The sequence below is a fragment of the Mastigoproctus giganteus genome, chromosome 7, assembly GCF_048544385.1.
Source record: "Mastigoproctus giganteus isolate SK-2022 chromosome 7, ASM4854438v1, whole genome shotgun sequence".
Lineage (NCBI taxonomy): Eukaryota > Metazoa > Arthropoda > Arachnida > Uropygi > Thelyphonidae > Mastigoproctus > Mastigoproctus giganteus.
In genome coordinates, this window is record NC_143581.1 from 81560495 (window position 1) to 81583716 (window position 23222).

The 23222-nt window shown below is 38.2% G+C and overlaps 1 protein-coding gene across 1 annotated transcript in view; it reads left to right on the forward strand.

The window, feature by feature from the left end:
• Positions 1–23222, forward strand: part of LOC150083030 (DNA-dependent protein kinase catalytic subunit-like) — a 205091-nt gene that overhangs the window by 166376 nt on the left and 15493 nt on the right. The window contains exon 10 of the mRNA XM_090378363.1: positions 6738–6806. Within this exon, the coding sequence (XP_090234489.1) occupies positions 6738–6806 (69 nt within the window). The remainder of the gene's footprint in view (positions 1–6737; positions 6807–23222) is intronic.

Here is a 23222-nt window from a genome sequence, read left to right on the forward strand (position 1 = left end):
TTATCCTCAACAATTTCTCCTCCACTTTCCTCTCAGTTATTAGAAAATAATCTAGCTCACTGCCAATGTTTACTTCACCTACGACATTCCCCTTCCTGAATAACTCCTCATGTGTGAAATAGAATGGAAACTTTAGAGATAAAAATTATTTTAACAGACACAGAGTTGTGTATGCAGTGAGTCGTGCGAGGGCACAAGATAGGCTATTCAACCATTAAACTGGTGTTCATTGTTGCTGCATGGATGTGCATAGTTTTGCCTCCAGCATTTATCTAGACTTAAAACAGTTGCCTCTAAGATAGGGTGTAGTCTCATGCCTTTGCAGCGGTTCATGGCTCTCGAATTACACAATATATTAAGTGACTCTAACCAGAGGCGGTGGCAAAAGTGTCTGGACTGGTCAATTACTTCGTAGTCCCACTTGCGATTGAACTCGTGGTGGGTTGACCAGCAGTGTTCTGTGATTGCGGTCTGCTCGGTCTCAGCAAGATGAATTGATCTGTCGTGTTCTTCGAGGCGGTCTTGTAGACGTCTTGAGATCTCTCCTATGTAGCAGCTGTCACAATTTTTGCGGGCTGTGTGGTATAGTAGGAGTAGACTAGAGTTAGAAGTAGACGGATTTCTCCCATTCTTGGATGTCCTAGTAAAACGTGTGGGCCCACATCTAGAAACCTCAGTATACCATAAGCCAATGTGGTGTGGACAGTTCATAAACTACAGATCCAGCCATTCTCCTAGCCATCTCAACAGCACTGCCAACACTTTATTCTCCAATGCTTGGAGCCACTACAGCACAGATGAAGCTAGGCGCAACGAGATTTCCAGAGTGAGGACAGACTTGATCAATTGTGGCTACTCAACCCACATATTGGACAAGTGCAGGAGCTTAAAGTCCACCCAATGCCACCATCAACTCAGAACAATGTGCCTACCACCTACATTCCCTACTATCCAGGCATATCAGGCCGGATCTAAAAATTCCTCTGAGAATACCACATAAAATGCGTGCAGCTGCCTGGTAGAAATTTACATTCTCTAGTTTCCAATGTAAAGACTCTGGTCACCCCTCTCTTACGCAGTGGTGTAGTATACTGCATAGCCTGCAAAGATTGTGGCAGCTGCTACATAGGAAAGACCTCGAGACATCTTCAAGACCGCCTCACAGAACACGACAGATCGATTCGCCTTGCTGAGACCGACCAATTCGCAATCACAGAACACTACTGGTCAGCCCACCACGACTTCAATTGCAAGTGGGACTATGAAGTAATTGACCAATCCCGACACTTTCGCCACTGCCGCTGGTTAGTCACTTAATATATTGTGTAATTTGAGAGCCATGAACTGCTGCAAAGGCATGAAACTATGCCCCATCTTAGAGGCAACTGTTTTAAGTCTAGATAAACGCTGGAGGGAAAACTATGCATGTCCATGCAGCAACAATGAACACCAGTTTAATGGTTGAATGGCCTATCTGGTGCCCTCACACGACTCACTGCACACACAACTCTGTGTCTGTTAAAATAATTTTTATCTCTAAGTTTCTGAAGAAGAAATAGTCCATGAACTAAAGGAACAAAATGTAACTCAAGCAAAAAGAATTATGATACTAAAAGATGGCCCTTTCCCAACAATTCTAACCTTCAGTACACCGAATCTACCAGTTTCAGTCAAAGCAGGTTACTTAAATTGCCATGTTCGACCCTTTTTCCCAAAACTCTTAAGATGCTACAAATGCCAGAAATTTGATCACTCCCAGACAAAATGCCATGGAGTTTCAGCATGTCCAAACTGTGACTGTACAACTCATACCCAATCAAAATGCAAGGCACAAACTGCGCAGTGTCCTAATTGCAGGTGCAACCATCCAGCATACTCTAAAGAATGTGATCTCTGGAAGCTAGGGAAGAAAATACAAAAATACAAGACTGAAAATAGTCTCATATCAAGAAGCTAGAAAACAAATTAAACTAATCATGCCAAAAAGCTCGCTCTTATGCTTCAGCTGTCCACTCTCACCAATCAGTAGCATGTCAGACAGAAGTGTAACTCTCTCCAGATAAATTGATTGCAGACTGGGCTCGGTCATTTCTATTGACCCAGCTTACATCTAAGCCAAAGACAGTATATCAAAGTAACAATACATCTCTCACAATTCCAACCCAAAACAACCCACAGTAAAATTGCAGAAAAATTGCAAAAATCAGATCCTGTTGAGGTTAATCAAGTACCCTTAACAAGAATGGATACCGATGACGTGATCACTCAAGAAGATCTCGAATTACATGAAGATGGTGAAATTGAAAATAACAATGATTCAGCATGCCTCAACTTTCCCAGAAAAGAAAAAATCTAAACTAGACTGTCATAAACAACCCACTCATAAAAAGCAGACAGATTCATCTCCTTCTTAAAAACCAAATAATGGAACATATTATCCAATGGAACTGTAGAGGCCTTCGCAGTAACATCGATGATATCCATGAATTAATTCACCACTGCAAACCTCTTGCAATGTGTTTGCAGGAAACAAATTTGACAAGTCAGTTCTAAATTACAATAAAAAATTATACTATGTTCATACTGGCACTAACAGTGCTTACGGAGGATTAGCAATACTCGTAGATTCAAGCATCCCATTACAAACTCTGACACTGGTTTCAATCTATCATCTGCCAAATCATCAATATACTATACAGGAAGTCAAAGATCTTGATTTGCAGTTAGCATCTCCACTTTGTTTACTAGGAGGCTTTAATGCCCACCATCCACTTGCGGTTCCCCTACTTCAGTCAGACGAGGAAAGCTTATTGAAATTTTGATCGACAGGCAGAATTTAACTTTACTAAATACTGGTTCTCCTATGTATATCCATCTCCCTACAGGTTCAATATCTGAATAGACCTTTCCATTTGTTCCCCAATCCTCTTTCCAAGTATAGATTGGGTAACTCTGAGTGATCCTTATAGCAGCAACCATTATCCAATAATGGCAAAATTGAAACATCCTATTCCTTCCCAACAGAAAATCCAATTAAATGGAAATTTTCAAGGGCTGACTGGATAAAATACAGAACGCACATATCATTTGACAACTATACCATTCAGTCCTGTTCCATCAACAGTGTTACCAAGCATGTCCCAAATCAAATTCTAACACCGTCCGCTGTCATTCCTCAACATGAACTAAGAAATAGATTAAAAATAAATTACTGGTGGAATGAATACTGCAACAATGCGAAAAAAGAGAAAAACAAAGTGTGGAACCTTTTCCACAAACATCCAACCACCTTCAATCTTATTAATTATAAATGTCTTAGAGCAAAAGCTCGTTATATCAGACATCACGCAAAAAAAGAAAGTTCAGTTAAATTCATCTCATCAGAAAATAAAAATACCAATATCAGATTAATCTGGAGAAAAACAAATGTTTAACAGTAAATTTCCTCCTTTATCCACCCCACTACTGAACTGAAATGGGCAAGAGCTTTCTACTCCTACAGAAATATCAAATGCAATGGGAGTTGTATTTTCTCAGTTGTCCTCTTCTATCGCTTATGATCAAACATTTCAAAAACTTGAAACAGTTACAGAGAAATCCAGACTAAATTTCATGGACAATTCTGCTTTACCTTATAATCAACCATTTATCATGCTTGAGTTGCACAAATCCCCTACCAACTCAAGAAACAGTGCTACTAGCCCTGATGGGATATATTATGTAATGGTTCGAAATTTGGATCAAAGATCACTCTCTTCACTGCTCATATTTTCAATCGAATTTTTTCCGAACATACCTTCCCAAGTTCCTGGCGTCATTCTTATGTACTAGCAATTGCAAAACCTGGTAAAGATCATTCTGTTCCGCAAAATTACCTTGTCCCAATATCCCTTGTTTTTGTTGTTTGGTTTTTAGGAGCATTAGCTACTAAGGCCATATTGCTCCAGGGATATGCGGTGGTCACGGGCTCGAACCCCGGTCTAATCAAGAAGCGTGTGCTATGCACTGCTGCTCCTGCCCACCTGACTACGGAGGTGCCCCAATATCCCTTACCAGCTGTTTCAGCAAAACCACTGAGAAAATGAAACATTGCCATCTCACTTGGTTCTTCGAGTCCCAAACTTGATTAACAACAACCAATTTGGATTCTGGAAAAACTGATCTTCTTTGGATCTCATGATCAAAGATGAGACAAACATTCAGAAATGCTTTCATCAAAAAAAAACATCTCATCATGGTCTGTCTTGACGTTGAGAAAGCCTTTGACACTACGTGGCGCTTCGGCATCTTAAAAGATCTACATTCTCTTGACCTGAGAAGTAATTTACCATATTTTATCCAAAATTTCCTTCAACAGAGATCCTTTCAAGTTTTTTAATGGGGAACCCTCTCTAAGACTTTATCCAAGAAGAAGGAATTCCACAGGGGTCTGTTCTCAGTGCCACTTTGTTTGCAATGAGAATGAACCATATAATTGAACTCATTCCAAACTATGGTTATATGGTTTCGCAGATGATATCACAATCTCCTATCATTCTCAAAACATGCATTGCATTGAATGCCAACTACAAATATCAATCAATTGCATCCTGACATGGATGAGACAAAATGGTTATAGACTATCCAGGCCAGAAATATACTGCCATTCAAGTGGAGCTGGGGTTCAGGATGCAATATGCATATGCATCCTGAACCCCAGCTCCACTTGAATAACTATCCTCTTCCCATAGCTAATAGTATTTGTCTACTAGGATTATTTTTTGACAGTAAGTTAAGCTTCCAAAAGCACATTGAACATCTCTGGACTACTTGTCAAAAAAAATACTGAACATACTCAGAGTCTTATCAGCCACAACATGGGGAGCAGATCGTTACAGCCTGCTTCATTTATACAGGTCCATAATCAGATCACGCCTGGACTACGGCATGCCAATGCTTTATCTCGCCTGAAGTCTTTTCAGCATTCAGCTTTTAGACAGCACTAGGTGCATTCAGAACCAGTGGCGGCTCGTGACTCTGATGTTTGGGGGTGCTGTGTCTTAAAGTTACATTAAATTGCCTTGGTTATAAGACATGTAGACATACACAGTAATAATAATATGCAAGTTAAAAATACCACAAACCATTAACTAGACATTTACCATCAACAGACTTGAAATTTTATTTAAAAACAATCAATTCTTTGGTTTTTATTTGTTGAAATTAGATTAATAACTTTTTCATTAAGTTTGGTGCACTGTTGTTCAAGCTTTTCTCTATTGAAAGCATTTCTTGAGCATTTAGCCTTTCCTGATTCATAGTGTTCTTAAAAATGTTTGTCCTCGGGTGCCAAGTGTTTCCATGGCCAAGTGATTATTGTGCATTTATGGAGCATTTTTCTTCCCAATGACTGAGTTTTCATTTGTTTTCTCTTGCACTTATTAAAATTTTCTGTTAAGTAGCTCAATTTCTTAAAAGAAATAAGAAGAGAGCCCAGAAGAAGGAAAGCACCTTTTTCTTTAATTTAGATAGCCTTACTAACCGTACTAACTCTACGCTTGGCCACAAAGCGGCACTGCTCCTGCCTCCCCGTGGCAGGGCCAGTAACCTTGGTGGTAAAGATGTGAGCCCCTGGGGTTATGGGGCACTAATTCAAAATTATTCGACAGTAATAATGGAAACTTTTTGCAATTAATACAAATTATTGCCAAATTTGTCAGAACACATTCAACGTATTTAGATTGATAAACTTCAACTGCCACATTATTTAGGATACAAAATTCAAAATGATATTTTAAATATAATAGGAATAGTATAAGGACAAAAATTGTAGATAAGTTACAGGAACCTAAATATTATTCTTTGATTTTATATTGTACACCTGATGCCAGTCATCAGGAACAATTGACAATTACTTTAAGATTTGTAATTTATAATGATGAAACATAAAAAATTGAAATTAGGGAACTTTTTTTAGGTTTCTGTGAAATTGAAAATACGACTGGTGGTGGGCTATCTACATTCATTTTAGAATTTTTGGAAAAATATAACATTGATATTAAAAATATGCGTGGGAAAGGTTATGACAATGGTGCCAAATATGAAAGGAAAATGTAACAGTGTTCTTTAAAAAAATTTAGATATAAACCCCCGAGCCTTTTTCATACCTTGCGCTGCACATACTTTGAATTTAGTGGTGAATAATGTGGAAAAAATCTTTTGAGACAATTGATTTTTTTGGAATTATACAGGAACTTTATAATTTTTTTTTCTATGCTAAATGGTGGGCAATATTAAAAAACAATGTTTTAAACCTTTCTCTGAAACTTTTATTGTCTGCAGCCAAAGCAAATTAATGTATTTTCATTATTGTATTTTATTTTTAACATATTTATTTTGTGTACCATAATATATGTTATTTTGTGTTTAAAAAATAAAAATATATATTTTGGAAATATTTCTTTTTAAATTCCAAAAAAAATATTTCCAAATATTTTTCTTGTATATATATATATATATATATACAAGAAAAATGACCTGGTGGGGGTAAGGGCGGCAAAAATAAGTTTGCACCAGGTTGGCTATATAGCCTGGCACAGCCCTGGTTACATGCATGTAATCAATTCAACATCACTGGTCTTGACCACAGTCTGACTTTTTTCAAGGTCAGAGTGTGTATGTATATCTCTGCATCCAGTGGTTTTGTTTTATTTATTATTTTACACAGAATTTATATATCTTTGTTTTTTTCTGTTTAGGAAACAAAATCACAGGTTCAAAATATCTTTGGAGAAAATGGTTGCAAAATATTTGAGATGCCATTAAAGGTAAGTATTAATAGCAATTAGTATGATTAGATTTTACTTACTTTCATTTTTTTTTACAGTAAATACCTTGTAAATAAAAAAAATATTAAAGAATACAGCTGTTATTTGGTTTTTAGGAGCATTAGCAACTATGACCATATTGCTCTGGGGATATGCAGTGGTCATTCCCTGACCTTTCTGCATCCTCCATATTTGGTGGTGACGGGCTCAAAAAAGAATACAGTGAATAATAAGTTGATCCTCTAGTGATGACAGTAGAAGACTCCTTAATATCAGTTCTACAAGACATGTCCATTTTTCTCTGGTAACATTGGCCCTTTTCTGGAAGAATATGCTCTTCCAATGGCCCTGAGTGCCAGAGTGTCTTTTTGAATTACACCAGATTTATAGTGATTACATAGTGGCTTATTTGTAAATATCTTATTAATAACATATTTACTGCCATTACACATATAAGCATAAAAGGGCACTAGGAGTAATGTGCCACAATGCATTTCTGAGTTGAAAATGCACCCAAGCACTGTGCCATAATGGATGCGATTGGCCATTCTTGAGCAGTCAACCAAGTCCTGTAAACGTAAAGACATGTGAAATTAACAACATTACTCATGATGAATACTAATTTATTCATCATGTAAAACATTCAATCAAACTAACGATTAAATGCTTTACAGTAATGTTGGCTTTTGTTTACGGACATGTCACACAGTTTTTTTTTTCTCTTTTTAGTTCTTTGCTTGTGTTATTGTTAATTTATGTACATCAATAAACTATTTATAAAATTAAGATTTTTTTTTTTCTGATTTACAGCTAAGCACAAAAATAAGTGTTCACTTTTAGCAGTGAATTCTGAACTTTAAATTTTAAACATTATGTATACATTTTGGAATGCTGGCGATGTTGGAATGTTGATTTTTTTTACACCATTTCAAAAATTATGGCACATTGGATGGGTCTCTCACATTTAGGTGGCAGCAAGTGTGTTAAGAAGAAGTTGTAATGTGAAGGAAAACCACTGTTACCTTTATTTATTAATTTATTATTTTTTTAACTCTTACTATACTTGAGCTTTGGCATTGCTCTTGCCTTCTTGTGGTGGGACTGGAAGCCTAGAGGGAGATAGCCACTTCACCATGACCAAAAAGAGCAGGAAAGATTAGTAAAGCTATTTTTTGGAAACCAATATGGTTTCCAAAAAAAACCAGTCCATGTTAGATCTTATGGTTAAGGCTGGGAGTAACATACAGAATGCTTTTATTTCAAATGATCATCATGTAGTAGTAGTAGTGGCATGTGATGCAAGAAAGCAAGTGCGTGGGCTTATGCAGCATCAGTCAAAAAAATTACAAAACAATTCCCTCTAAATATTTGTCCAGTTCCTCCTTAAATTTATTTGACCTATCAACTTCCACAATGACAGATGGAAGTTTGTTCCAGCAATTAACCACCCACTGGCTAAAGGCAAATTTCTGCACATCTTTTCTACATCTGTCTTTCCTCAATTTGAATGTATGCCCCCTTAGGTTCGTAATATGAACAGGTGGAAGAATCCCATAAGAATTCAGCGTGCTCAACCCATTCAAGGCCTTGTACACCTCAATCAGATCACCTTGCAAGTGCCTGGTCTCCAGCCGCTGAAATTTGCAGAACTTAATCCTCTCTTGGTAAGAGGATCCCTTCACCAATCTTGTTGCCCTTCTCTGTACACACTCAAGCAAATTTACATCCTTCATAAAATGAGGCCTCCAGACCTGTACGCAGTACTCAAGCTGTAGCCTGACCATTGCCATTGCCTTATACAGAGGGACAATCACCTCCTTTTCCCTGCTAGCAAAATTCCTGTATATCATTGACAAAACCCCATGACCTGCCCTGGCCTGTCTGCATTGCTTAGAAAACTTTATATCTGACTGCACAATTACTCTCAGGTCTTTTTAATTTTCTACCACCTTAAGTGTAGTACCACACAGTTGGTACGTTTCTCTGGGTTTACTTCTGCCCATATGCAGTAATGTTAAACTTCAGTTGCCACTTCTCAGCCCATCTGCCCAAATTTTCTAGATCCTGTTGCAGTAGCACACTGTCATTAAAAACCCTGCCAACTGTGGGGGGGGGTTTAACCTGTAAGGATGTCTATATTCAGTTTAAACCTTTACTCTATTCTCGTTTCCTTACCCCACATTCCACATTCTGACTCGTGTACCTCACAGAAGAATCGGGTTCATATGCATATTTATTCTTTCCTGTCAGATTCTCGAGAATTGTTGTATTAAGTAAAATTCCTCCTTCGGACTAGGCTTGTGTATTCAAATTGACTAGTTACAACTTCATTAAAGGCTATATACAATTCTTTATTACATATACATACATGAAATGAAGTTAAAGATAATTATGCACATTATATGGTAAGATAACACAACATATATGGTACATTAAATGAACTGTTCCGTTATATTAATTGATATTCATATACATCATTTAGTTAGAACAAGGATACTTAATACCTTCCACGAATCTCCATTATTATAGCTTCTCTAATGTATAATCATTTAGGGGTCACACTCAATTCCTCATTCCACATTCTTATACAATTTAATTTATAGCTGCACTAAACACAAAACCTTTTCTCTGGCTTAGTTACCATAATACAATTGGATAATCTTATATGCTAGTATTCACATTAATTATCTCTTTGATTTAACCCGTCTAATATAGCTACTTTACATCCATTCATTCATATTTAATTTGACTATCTCCGTGTATTTCTCTGTTCATTACTACATTCTAATAACAATACTCAACTTATCTACATACACATGTACAGTATATCTTAGGGTATATTAATCATATGACCTTCCTCTTTAATTTTCTTATTATCTCCCTATATAGTCCTTCTTATAATCTATAGTGTGCTTATTCTAACTTGGCACTTACTTCCATATTTTGACGGGATGTTTTCGTAAGGGCTTTCTACTTCTTTCTCATTCAGGGCTGCTATCTTCCACCATCCAGAGCTATTTCTTACTACATCCAGGGCTGCTACTCTGCTTTTCAAGACTGCTACTTTCTGTTTCCAGGGCTTTTTTTTTCTAGGATATTATTGCCTTCCTCAGTGAATTTAATCATCTATGTAAATCTTCTTCTTTCATTTTAAAGGGAGTTTAACAAACTCCCTTTAACTACCCCTTACACATTCATCCCTTTTTCTCACACCCTTACATTTTCGATAAACTCACTTGGATTCTCTTATTCGACTCTGTCTCGTCACTATATTTCCACTCAACTCTTTCTCCCCCTACATTTCCACTCAACTCTTTTTCCCGCTTTTTTCGCACACTCTCTCTTTTTGTTCTTTTTTTCGAACTTTACACTTCCCTTCAAGTTTGGCATGCCTCCCCCAAGGACTCCAACAAATCCTCCCCTTCTCTTTAAATTTACGTTCCTTTCCATTTTCCAACACAATTCTCCCAAGCTGTCTCAACAGCACGCAAACCAACCCTTTTCTCAAACTTTCTTATTTTTTTCTCACAGACAGTATGACCCTTTCATGTCCACCGGCAACCTCCACAAACACTCATTTTCGTTTCACACCTTTCTCTCTAAAAGTATCAGAAAACTGAAATATCAGTCAGCCTGACGCCGGTTTTATTTTGAAGTGAACACTGGTCGTCCACTTACTTCCTGTTTTGGTTCTAACAGTGTCATAGATCAAAGGAGGTGCTTCATATAATCCCTTTTCAGGTCCTATTGTTCTTCTTTAAGCAACCCCCTTCATGCCCGTTCTCAAATGACACCCCTTTACTTAGTCCTGCTATCCCTTTTTGCTCTCTGGTATTATTTGAATTACTTCTTTACCCCTTTGCTACTATAGTTAATTCTCATGCTTAAACTATCCCATCACTAAATCTAGCATTCTTCAAATTTTAACATTACTTCTAGCAAAACAATTATTTTTATTTTAAATTTGTAAGATTTTACATCTTGCAGTGATACATCAACCTTTGTATCACTGCAAACTTCGACACTAAGCCTGATATGCCTTCATCAATATCATTGATAAATATACAAAACAACAGTGGTCCCAACACCGAACCCTGTGGGACTCCACTAATAACATTAGTCCACAAAGAGCAGCACCCATTGATTACCACCCTCTGTCTTCTCCCACTCAACCATCCTTTTATCCATTGTAGCAACTTACCCTTAATACCATTCTGCTCCAATTTGTACAGTGGTCTTCCATCCGCAACAGTGTCAAAAGCTTTCCTGAAATCCAAGTATTTGATATCAAAATTATTTTTTGCATCCAGTTCCTTTGTAATCACATCATAATATCCAATCAAATTTGTCAAACAAGACTTTCCCTTAACAAACCCATGCTGTGTCTGAAACGTTGCTGCAGTCTTGTCTAGATGATCCTGCACTGCATCTTTAACCAATAACTCCATTATTTTACCCGGAACAGAAGTTAAACTAGCTGATCTGTAATTACTCGTGTCACCTTTCAATCCCCCTTTATGAATTGGGGATACATTTGCACATCTCCAGTCATGTCATGGGTATGATGTTGAAAAAAGCCTTTGATATTACAACTACTATTACTGCTGCTACTACTGGCATACTTAAAGATCTTCAAGACCAAACAATATTCGTTTCTTGGATCTGACACTTGATACCAAATTTATCCCTCAACATGGGAACCTGTACTTGGTGAGGGGACCTCCGAATGATGCTGCTGGTCCTCCAAATTAGCATCACTGGGATCCAACACCCACAGCCCAGGTTCCAGGCTTACACCATATGAATCTGGCATGTTTGCCATGTGCTGCAACTCATGGAAATTCAAAAAGGGGGGATCCTGGTGGTTGAGGAGGACCAGCTTCCACACACCACTTTGGCCCCTGTTTCGACAAGACCAACTGGCTAGTGAGTTCGCCTGCAAGAGTCAACCATGCTAATGTCATGTCCCTACCCTCATAGTCCGAGGGACAGGATTCAGGCTGGTGGTGCAGTTATGGTGTCTGGGTAACCCTGGCATTCCATTGCTGAGCATATTTATTGCTTGCCGTGTAGTGGGTGTGCCTTTGGGCTCCATGGTGGGTGGGGATCCTGGGCACTGAACCAAAAACAAAACTCTTATGAATCCTGATAATCTAAATTTTTCTTCTGGGGAAGCCCCCAACACGGTCCCTACCAGAAGTCATCGACATGAGTGCAGAAACCACCACTTCAGCAAAGAGGCCTAGAACAGAAATGATATCAAGTCCAACACCTGGGTATCTGATAATTCATTCCACTGGAGAGAAGCCTATAGGGAAAATGTCACCCTTCTTTATTCAAAAGGGTTTGTAAGGGTTGGCAGGCTTTTCTAAATCTGTAAAACAGCTGCTTTCTGCAGATATTCTCATCTAAACGAAGTGTGAAAACAACTTCTCCATTCCAACTTTATTGGTGAAATACCAATATCAGTAACATCCCACAAGACACTGAACTCATCCCGGGGGTGTGATCTCAGATGGAATTGTTTGTTGTTGTTGTTATTTGGATTTTAGGAGCATTAGCAACTAAGGCCGTATTGCTCTGGAGATATGCAGTGGTCATTCTCTGACCTTTCCACATCCTCCGTATTTGGTGGTCACAGGCTTGAACCCCGGTCTAATCAAGAAGCGTGTGCTACGCACTGCTGCTCCTGCCCACCTGGCTACAGAGGTGCCGATGATGGAATTGTCTTGAAGTGTCTGAAGAGGAGATCTTTTCAGAGGCATGAGGTATTTTGAGGGTCTAACGGCTCCTGGGATTTCTCCCATATCCACGAATGTTCTATGTATTGGTGACAGTACCCTGTCAAAGCCAGAGATTTAGAAGTGTGTGTAGTTATATGTTGTGTCCATTGTTTATCCGGCTTATTGGCTACCAGGCCCCTAATGGGACCCGACGTTGTTCACACCTCACCACGTGGAGGCTAGCCGGGTGTTACTAGTGAGTCAATTGTACTCTGGCAGGTCCTGCCAGAGAACATATGGACGTATTGCACAATACATCCATATGTTCCAAACCCATTAAGGTGCTTCAGGTGCCAGAAATATGGACATTCACAAATGGCCTGCCTTGGTGCTCTTGCTTGTGCTTGCTGCAGTTCTAAAGACAACAAAATGACATCATGTAAGGCTTCAAAACCCATCTGCATTAATTGCCAAGGCTAGCAATTAGCACCCTGCCTGCTCTAGAGCATTCCAGAGGTAGAAGAAAGAAAAAGAAATACAAAGACTAAAGGCAGAGCTGAACATCTCATACCAGTAGGCCAGAAAACAGGTTAAACTGCTAAATAGAAATAAAGCAATATATGCTGAAAAGGTTGCCAAGAAATGTTCATTTGCAACTCAAATGGAAATGACCATACAAAAATAGTCATTTACACCCATTGCTCGCTATTTACTGTGCTCAGGAAAACCAGCTGAAGCTCATGGTAGACAAAGTGCATGTGACTTTTCTTTTAAGTCAGATACACTACCTGCTGTCTACATTCAGCTCTATTAACATTAACCAAGCAGAACATTCTGACTGCTTTCCTTTGTATACAGATGGCTCGAAGTGAGAATCATATGTGCTATCTGCAGGTGTCTTTAACCTAATGAGGGTAAAGTCTTTAACCTAAATACAGAGGCAGACAAAAAAACTGCATCACCTTAAAAAAATTAACATTTGTAGTGAAATGTATAAGATATTGTTTGTCGCAATCATTTTGTTTGTGATTACAGTCATTTTGTTTGTCGCAAAGCAAAGGTATTGCATCAGACAGTAATTGTAAAGTATTGCATCAACCGTTTCTATAAATACAGCATTGGAAGGGTATACATACTCATTAGTAACCTGTTTTGCAAAGGTGTAAGTAACACTCCATATATTTAGTTGACACCAAGAAAAAAAAAAAAGTGTAGCTGTTGCTCTGTCCCAGGAAGGGCTTTCTGCTTGTGCTATCGCTGATAAAATAGGCTGCCACAAGCGAACAGTATCTTGGGTGCTGAAATCAAAACGTGAAACCGGTCATGTGAAAGAAGACCTGGATTAGGCCATAAGAGAGTGAATATACCTTCTCAATATTGATATTTCAAATGGCTGTGCCTTTGCAATCACCATGCTAGTGTTCCTAATTTAACACTGGACTTTGAGATGGCCCCTGGTGTTGAAACAAGTGCACGACCTATCCAAAGATGGCTTTTGGAATGCGGTCTGCATACCTATCGGCCCAAGAAGAAGCCTTTGTTGACCCAACAAATGAGGAAGAAGCAACTTGCTTGGGCTAAAATGCATGTTTCATGGACAAAAGATTGTTTGTTTGTTTGTTTTTTGGTTTTTAGGAGCATTGGCAACTAAGGCCATATTGCTCCGGAGATATGTGGTGGTCATTCCCTGACCGTTCCACATCCTCCATATTTGGTAGGCATGGGCTCAAACCCTGGTCTAATCAAGAAGCATGTGCTATGCACTGCTGCTCCTGCCCACCTGGCTATGGAGGTGCCTATGGACAAAAGAGCAATGGGACAAGGTAATCTTTTCTGACAAATTGAAATTCAACCTGCATAGCTCAGATGGGCAGCGATAGGTCAGAAGACAAAAATCAGAGGCATACCATCCTGACTGCATAACACCAAATATAAAGTTCCCCGCTAGCCAGTCAGATGGTCTGGGGATGCATAACAAGCAAGGGGGTGGGGCAAATTAAGTTTATTAAAGGAATGGTGAATGCAGAAACCCACTGCTATCTTGAAGGAGTGCCTGAAACCCATTATTAGGGATCACTACATAGACATCCAAAACTGCATTTTTCAACAGGACTCAGCACCTTGCCACACAGCAAAATTAGTAAGTTTTATATTATTTAGATTTAATGATGAGTTTGTCTTCTTGTCTCACAAGGCTTAAAACATACACCAATGTTTTCCCTTGTTTTTCTCCCTTAAAGTACAGTCATAACACAGAAATGCTGGCATTTCTGTCTAGATTTGAACCCTATTGAAATTTTCTGGTACGTAATATCGTCTAAAATTGTAACAAGTAAGATTCAGGAGGAGGGCATTGTATGGGTGTGGTACCACTTCAGGAGGAGGGCATTGTATGGGTGTGGTACCACTTGGGCAACCGTATATCCAAAAGTCGATTAATTCTATGCCAGATCATTGCAAAGCTGTAATTGCAGCTCAACGAGGAACAACAAAATATTGAAGATTTATTTTGCTGATTTACAGTACATAATACTATTATGTTAACTTGTCATTTTAGTTTGTACACATAAATGCAATAAAATTTATGTTTGGTTGTCATGATTGCCATTTGTATTCTCATATTTCCATTAATTATGCATTTTACCCTTTGGGAAGATATTTGTGGCAATTAGGTATATCACGTGGAGTCTTTTTTTATTGGATTTTATTCACAAAGATACATATCCCAGCTAACAAATGCATTTCGAACAATTCTGCAACGCATAATGCAGCGCAAAACACGATTTGCGAAATTCACAACTGATGCAGTTTTTTTGTCTGCCACTCTAGCTATAATTGATTAGTACAGTACCGAAGCACCTTGTGAGTCTGTCAGTTTTTGGCACATCAGCAACTTAGGCCATATTGTGCCATATACTATGTCTGTAAATTGCATGTGTTCTGTGGTCAGTTTGCCTGTTTGCTAGACGAAAAACCCTAGTTTCTGGGAGAAAGAAACCATGCTACCCTCGTGTGAGACCAACTAAACCACTATGTAGTTCTCTTTTGGACTATCTCCTCTTATGGCCATTGAAACAACATCTGTTGGAAGAAATTTACGGCATATAATTTTTTTGTCTGCCATTGTAGTATATCTGAGCAGAATTCTATAGCATGTAGAGCTGCATGCTATGGATAACATAACTGTAGAACCGTACAACACCATCACTACTTCCCTTCTCAGTAATGAGATACACCGCTTGTCCAACCCTGTCCTGGGTTCAGCAGATGACATGTTCTCTCTCTCTCTGTGACAGTGGATTCGATATCCACTTCTGCTGGATCCCCAGCCACATCTGCATTATTGGACAAGATTTGGTCAATAATGTAGTGAAATCAGCAGCAACAACAAATAATCTTGGCCCATCAGTCCCCTATACAGACACAGGCAAATTTTTCTTTTTTATGCAAACCCCAACCATGAGAAGAATTAGAACTTATAGTACTTAGTACCATGCATGGGTTGGAGGTTGAGAAGGTGAAAGAAGATATTTGTTGACATTAGACATGAACTTCTATAGATTGTAATTTTCAGGAAATACATATGAAGAAAGATTATTCCAGAAAATGGCAGTTGAATGAATAAACGGTTCATGAGTTTGGTTCTGTGAGTTTGAAGTTGGACATTAATGGATATTGGCTGGTGGCTCCACATGTTCAGACTGCTTTGAAAGGTAGAGTGGGAATTATAAAACCCAATTCAGAAGAACTATGCCCAGGGAAATATCTATAGAAAAGGCATGCAGCAGAAACAGAACATCTATGAGACAGAGAGTGGAGAGACTCTGTTAGAGATGAATCATTAATTAACCTAACTGCCCTTTACTGAAGGGAATTTAGAAGCCTGAGAGAGAGAGAGAGAGAGAGAGAGAGAGAGAGAGAGAGAGAGAGAGAGAGAGAGAGAGAGAGAGAGAGAGAGAGGTTTCCATGGTAGGGCGGATTTGCAGTTTATGCAGAGGACAGCTGTTTGGGAGAAATGTAACGCCAAGAGCGAAAGAGAAAACCAAGTATTTTGGATGCAGAGGAAGCAATATTTGTAATGTGCTCATGCCAAGAGAGATTAGAAGTCAGCGTAATTTCCAAAAGAGATTAGAAATCAGCATGTCACCAAAGATAAGCATAGGAACAGAAGAGTCCTTTTTGTGAGATATAAGACAGGACTGAGTTTTAGAGGATTGAAATCAACTAAGTTATCTTTGCTCCACTGTTGAATTACCTGGAGATCAGCATTTCAGGAATTGGTAGCAGATATTCAAGAAGTTGAAGCTGCTTGAACAGGGCAGATTTTTTTCAAACTGGAAAGTGGAATGCAATGTGATATCATCAGCAAAACTATGGGTATGATTTCCAGTCACTGGAAGAAGGTCATTAATATACAAGAGGAAAAGAGTGGGGGAAAGAACTGAACCTTGGGTGACACTGGCATTAGTGGAGAAGTTAGAAGACAGGGAGCCATCTACCATCATCCTCAGTGAATGATGAGAGAGAAAACTGGATAACCAATTACATAAAACAGTTGGCAAACCATAAAATGGAAGTGTATTCAGAAGACCTTTATGCTAAACATGATTGAAAGCCTTTGAAATATAAAGAGCAACTTCTTGTGTTTCGTCAAACTTTTCCATTGAATTTGTCCATAAATGGGTAACATAAGCTAGAATATCACCAATGGATTGACACTGACAGAATCTATACTGGCGATTGTTGATCAGACGGAAGGTTTCTAAATACAGTAGACTCTCGATTTTCCGGGATAGATGGTAAAAAACAAATCCCAGATAATCGATTTCCCCGGTTAATCCAAAAATACAGAAGTCCCCGACATACGTAAGAGATACGTTCCAGGAATTCTTACTTCGTCAAGTTTTACGTCTCGGGAATGACTAATAACATATTGCTACTATATTATTATTGACAAATCTGAATTCAGCGTCATATTTGTTAATGTTTGACCATTTTCATACATCCTTATTAGTTTAATTTTCTGATCCAAATTGATCACTTTCCTTTTCTTGATAGATTTACTAGTAAGCACTGTCACTTATTCTCTTAGTCAGCACCATGATAATGGTCAAAATGAAATTTTCTGTAAAGAACTTAACAGGGTTAAAGCGAAAACCCACTATTATCACCCTGCGCTAGCTCATATTTTGCTAAAGCACATTTCTGGAGGTCACTACTATAAAGCAATAAAAACAGTTTGCACTTATTGTGTTATTGGGCTTTTCTGTTTGTGCATCTAATTATAAACGGGTAATAAACTCGACCTTATTGCATTAACCCCAGGGGCTCACATCTGGTGAGCATGGGCTTGGCACACCCAGGGTCCTGAGCTGGATATCATCATTCTTCTCTTCTTTGGTGATTTCCTTCTACTTCTTTCTCTCTCTCTCTCTCTTAGGGTAAATTAAAATTTTTTTTTTTTGGCTGGTGCAGCAAAAGCCTCAGGCTTCCTTGCACCATATGGCTAATGATAATAATAATAATAATAATAATTTGTAAAAATACCGATAGCTGGAATTCTGTGGGTTTTTACGTTATTATGGTGAAATGTGTTCCCCTTTCACTGAAATCTTCAGTTACATAAAAAAAAAACATAAATAAATTGTAAGAATCTTCTCTTCTTTCCTATTTATTTGCTTGTTACTCCGTGTCTCACTTGTGCAATTTGTGAATGCCGTGATCGTCGTTATTGATTGCTTATTTTATTTATTTATTATTTTTGTTTGTTTTAAATTTTACAATACTAAAAAAAAAAAAAAAAAAAATTACATAAATCCGTAGTTGTGTAAGTCAGGGACTTACTGTATTGAATAATGTTCAGCAACCTACGTAAAAAAATTATGGCGGTAGATAAAAAACTTACCATGCACTACTCGCATGTCCAAATACGATGCTTCCCTTTATTTTTTGCGATGTCCATTTTAAGTCTAATAGCTTTCGTTTATTTTTTACGATGTTACTTATGGTTTCGTCCCCTACATTATAATGATTCATTAGAGATTTAACGGATGCACTGTTTTCAAACTTTTGAATAATTTGGAGTATTTGTCTGAAAGCGAACAAAAAAAAATTTTTACATCCCTGACATAAATAATGAAACAAAATTTGTCCTTTTTCGGTGCAACGGAACACATCAATCGACGCAATGCACTAAAACAAGCTAAACTTTTCTTTCTTTTTTTTTTTTTTTTTGATTGGCGGGTGTGAAGACAGCAGGGGATGCAAAATAATAGGTACACTAATTTTCCAATGATGACTTATAATGCCACTTGTCGCTTGTTTATGACCTGCAAAACATCTGTTTATACCTTTCTATTTATTAGTTGAATTTTATGATTTCTGGTTGGTTTTTTTTTTTTTTTTTTTAATTTGGAATCTTGAAGCGTCCCGGTAAATCGAGAGTCTACTGCAGTTTAAGAGTTATCAGTTAATTGATTTCTCTATTACTTTAGAAAGTGTAAATGTAATTACAATAGGACAATAATTGGATGGGAAGGATTTGTCACCCTTTTTTTAGGAACTGGCTGGATATGAGCAAATTTCTAAGCAGAAGGAAAAAACACCTTTGCAATAAGAAAGTGAAAAAAGGCATAGAACACGAGTAAGTTCAGGAATACAGGTTTTGAGAACAATTGGAGAAATACCATCAGGATCTGGAGCTTTCTTAGCTTCAAGAGTCTTTAAAATCCTTCTGACATCCTTTTGATGGAAGACCACAGGAGGCATTGAATGGAGTGTGCTGGGAATGATGGGAGGTGTTTTACCAAGATCATTAATACAAGAGTTGGAAGAAAATTAGGATGCTAGCAGGTCAGCTTTATCCTTGGCTGAAGTGGCAATAGAATCATCTGGTTTTGACAAAGGTTGGAGCAGAGATGAGCAAAAGTTTCTGCCAATAGCTTTGGCAAGAGTCCAGAATGCTCAGCTACCATTTGGACAAGAAGCACATTTTTCACTCTTAGCCTGTTTGAAATCTAGTTTGGACTTACTAATAACTGCTTTACAATTGTTGCAAGTTCTGGTGTATGCTGAAGATTTGGAAACAAGCAAATTACGATATGCAACATTCTTCTCTTGAACAGATTTAGCACATTTATTGGAAAACCAATGTCTAGATCAGTGGTTTTCAACTGGGGTGCGATGGCACCTTAGGGTGCTGCAACATTCCAGTAGCACCATGCAATGTGAGTTTAAGTTACTTAAACTTATTTTTTTTTTTAAATTCATATATTTATTTCATCATAAAAAGGTTAGTTAAGAAAAGGAGGAATTACCGAATTAACTCGTTGATGTCTTGTAGAACACTTCAGTGCTGATAATCTCCATTGTTGAATCAACTATACAAATAGTTTACATGTATTCCGCACCCTCATAGACAAAATCAATGATCTAATGCATCACGGAATCGTGCTGTATTGGATCATTCATTATAACATAGAATTTTATATTTTGATTATAACGTAGAACGTATTGAGCCTTTTCAGCTCTGTTATTTATTAATTATAAAAATTTATGTAATTTTGTTTATAGCTTATTATTGTAATAACTATCATATAACATATATATTTTTTAATATTATATATATATGTATACACACACTGTGCTGCCACTTTATTAGATACACCCCTGCTTGTCATGTGACACAACATTGTGGGACAAACCATTTGTATGCTGTGCACACAAATGGTTTGTCCCACGATGTTGCGTCACGACCACAGTTGTGGATATAAACAGGAAAACAACCTTTCTAATATCTGTTAAACATACAAACCATAGCAAGAATGTGCAAAAGGAGTGATCTAACATACTTTGAACGGGGTGTGGTAGTAGGTGCAGGACGTGCTGGACAAAGCATCTCTGAAACGGCACTCTTTAACTTTTCACGCACCACAATTTCAAGGTTGTATTGAGAATGATGCAGAACAGAAAACACCCTCTCAACAGCACTCCTGTAGAAGAAAATCGCTTGTTGATGAGAAACGTCAGAGGAGGATGGCTAGAATTGTGCAAGAAAACAGACGGGCCACAATGTTGCACATAACTCAGAATACAACCTTGGTGCGCAGAACAAAATATTGCAACGGACCACTAGTCACACTTTGTCACAAATGGGCTACAATAGCTGATGGCTGCCACATCGCGTACCTTTGTTATCAATGAAGAACAAGAGAGAATGCCTCCTGTGGGTACAGCACCACCAGCACTGGACTATCGAGGATTGGAAAACAGTTGCTTGGTCTGATGAGTCAAAGTTCCTGGTGCATCATGTTGATGAAAGGCTCAGAATTTGGCAAAAACAACATGAATCCATGGACCCGTCATGTCTGGCGACTATTGTGCAAGGTGGTGGGGGCAGTGTTATTTCAAGAATGCCACATCGTACCTAAACATTGTTGGTGACCGAGTGCATCCGTTCATGTTGACAGTTTATCCTCAGTCAGATGGTTACTTCCAGCAGGATAATGCGCCGGTGCACAAAGCCCGAATCACTATGGAATAGTTTCAGGAACATGACAATGACTTTTTCTTTGCTGCAGTGAGCCGCTGAGTCCTCGGATCTCAATCTTATTGAACATATTTGGGATGAGCTGGAAAGGGCTGTTCGCTGCAGGCCTACACCTCTGTTGAATCTCAAGGAACTGCATAACACACTCATTTCTGCATGGTACTCCATTCCTGCACAACATTTTCAGCATCCTGTTCAATCCATGCCTAGATGAATTTAGGCTGTTTGAAGGCTAAAAGAGGGTCAACACACTACTAGGTAGGTGTACATAATAAAGTGTCAGCACAGTGTATATATATATATATATAATATTATATATACACACACACAGAATCGGATCTAACAGGCAGAAAATTGAGTAGGAATGCCACAAAATAAAATAAATTACTTAGGGGTGCCGTTATTAAAAAAGGTCGAAAACCACTGGTCTAGATAAAGGACGAGAATTTAAGGTGGAATATAGAATAAAGGATTCCTTCCCTACAAGAATAATTTCACTGACACTATCTGGGAAACTTTGACATCAGAAGTTTTGAAATAGTAATGTGACCAAGTAAAAAAAGAAAAGAAAATCTCACAGCTCATCCCATTTTGCATACTTGTAATGCCAAAGAACACGAGGTTGGGAATGACCATGAGATAATGGCTCCACTGATGAAGGGACCATCACTGAGTTGTGATCTGAGCTGCCTAGAGTACTACTCACTTCGCCCGTGTACTTAGACGGGTTGTTTGTGAGAAAAAGATTGAGCATGTTGGCTGTGTGGTTAGGATTGTCTGGTATTCTGGTAGGTAAATGAACAATCGGTGCGAGATGATTAGTAATTGCAAAAGCCTCTGCATCTCAACTAGCTGGGTCTGTGTGACTAGAAAGCGGAAGCCAGCTGGAGTTGTGAACATTAAAATCACAAAGAAAAATTAACTCACTGGAGGAAGTCAGAGAGTTAGATGAATTTACCTACTAGAATACCAGACAATCCTAACCACAGAGGATTATCTCATGGCCTTTCCCAACCTCATGTTGTTTGGCATTACAGGTATGAAAAATGGAATTCCAAATTACCAAATCTCTGACAGGGAATATCGGAATGGACATATGCACAAATAATTGGACAAATGAGATGAGCCGTGGTTGAATCAACCGATAACTGAGATTCTTTCAGAAAAAGTTCATGGGGTTTGGCAGGCTGTAAGTGGAAATGGACATCATTGAGATTAGAACTGAGACCACATATATTTGTGAAATGAACTAGGAAGTGTTTGGGTGGTTTAGATCTTTTTACAGATAAGTTTACTCTATTAGTTTGAAAATTCATGGTGTATTCAGTAGTAAGAAAAAGTGGGGTCGGGACATTCTGTATGAAGTAATGAAATTTTTGGATATGGCATTCATGTGGTAAGATACCCAGATCCTTGACATAACGTGGCCTCGACAATGCCCCCCCACTTCCCTGCATACACATACACATACTCGGAATCCCTCCAGTCACTATCTGGCAGAGTAGAGGCAGCAAGATTATACACTAGGTGATCTGGAAGCCTTCTAGAGAGTTACCAATAGGTTCAGTCCCATGTACTAACTAGCTGCAGGCCTGCGAATACAGTTTTAGAGCTGTACCCTTGAAATATAAGGAAGTTTGGATCTCACCATGATGTTCATCATAACCTCAAAAGGCATCAATTAAACAGCATGATGGAAGAAATAGGAAATAGATGCAAGATGGAAATAATCTGTAACAAGATATATTTGCAGTGGCAAGACTTTTGGCATGGGCAGGCAACAAACAAACTCTATCAGATTAAGTGTGTAATCAGACCATGGCATTCTAGTCTAGTCTGCAGAGGGTTTGTAAAGAGGAAGTTATTCTTGCTTGGCTCCGCATAGGACACAGTCACCTGACACATTGCTTTCTGCCACAGGCCAATGACCCTCCTATGTGTGAGCAATGTGACACTGTATTATCAAATAAGTATATTTTAACTGAATGCACCAATGTAGCAATGCACGTTTTAATGTTTTTAATTATCTGACTGAGCCTTATACTCTCAGTCAGATTTTATCCGACAGTGCCCATGTGTTAACAGTTTTTAATATTTTAAAAGCCGGTAACATGTATATACACTTATTTAATATAAATAGGTTGT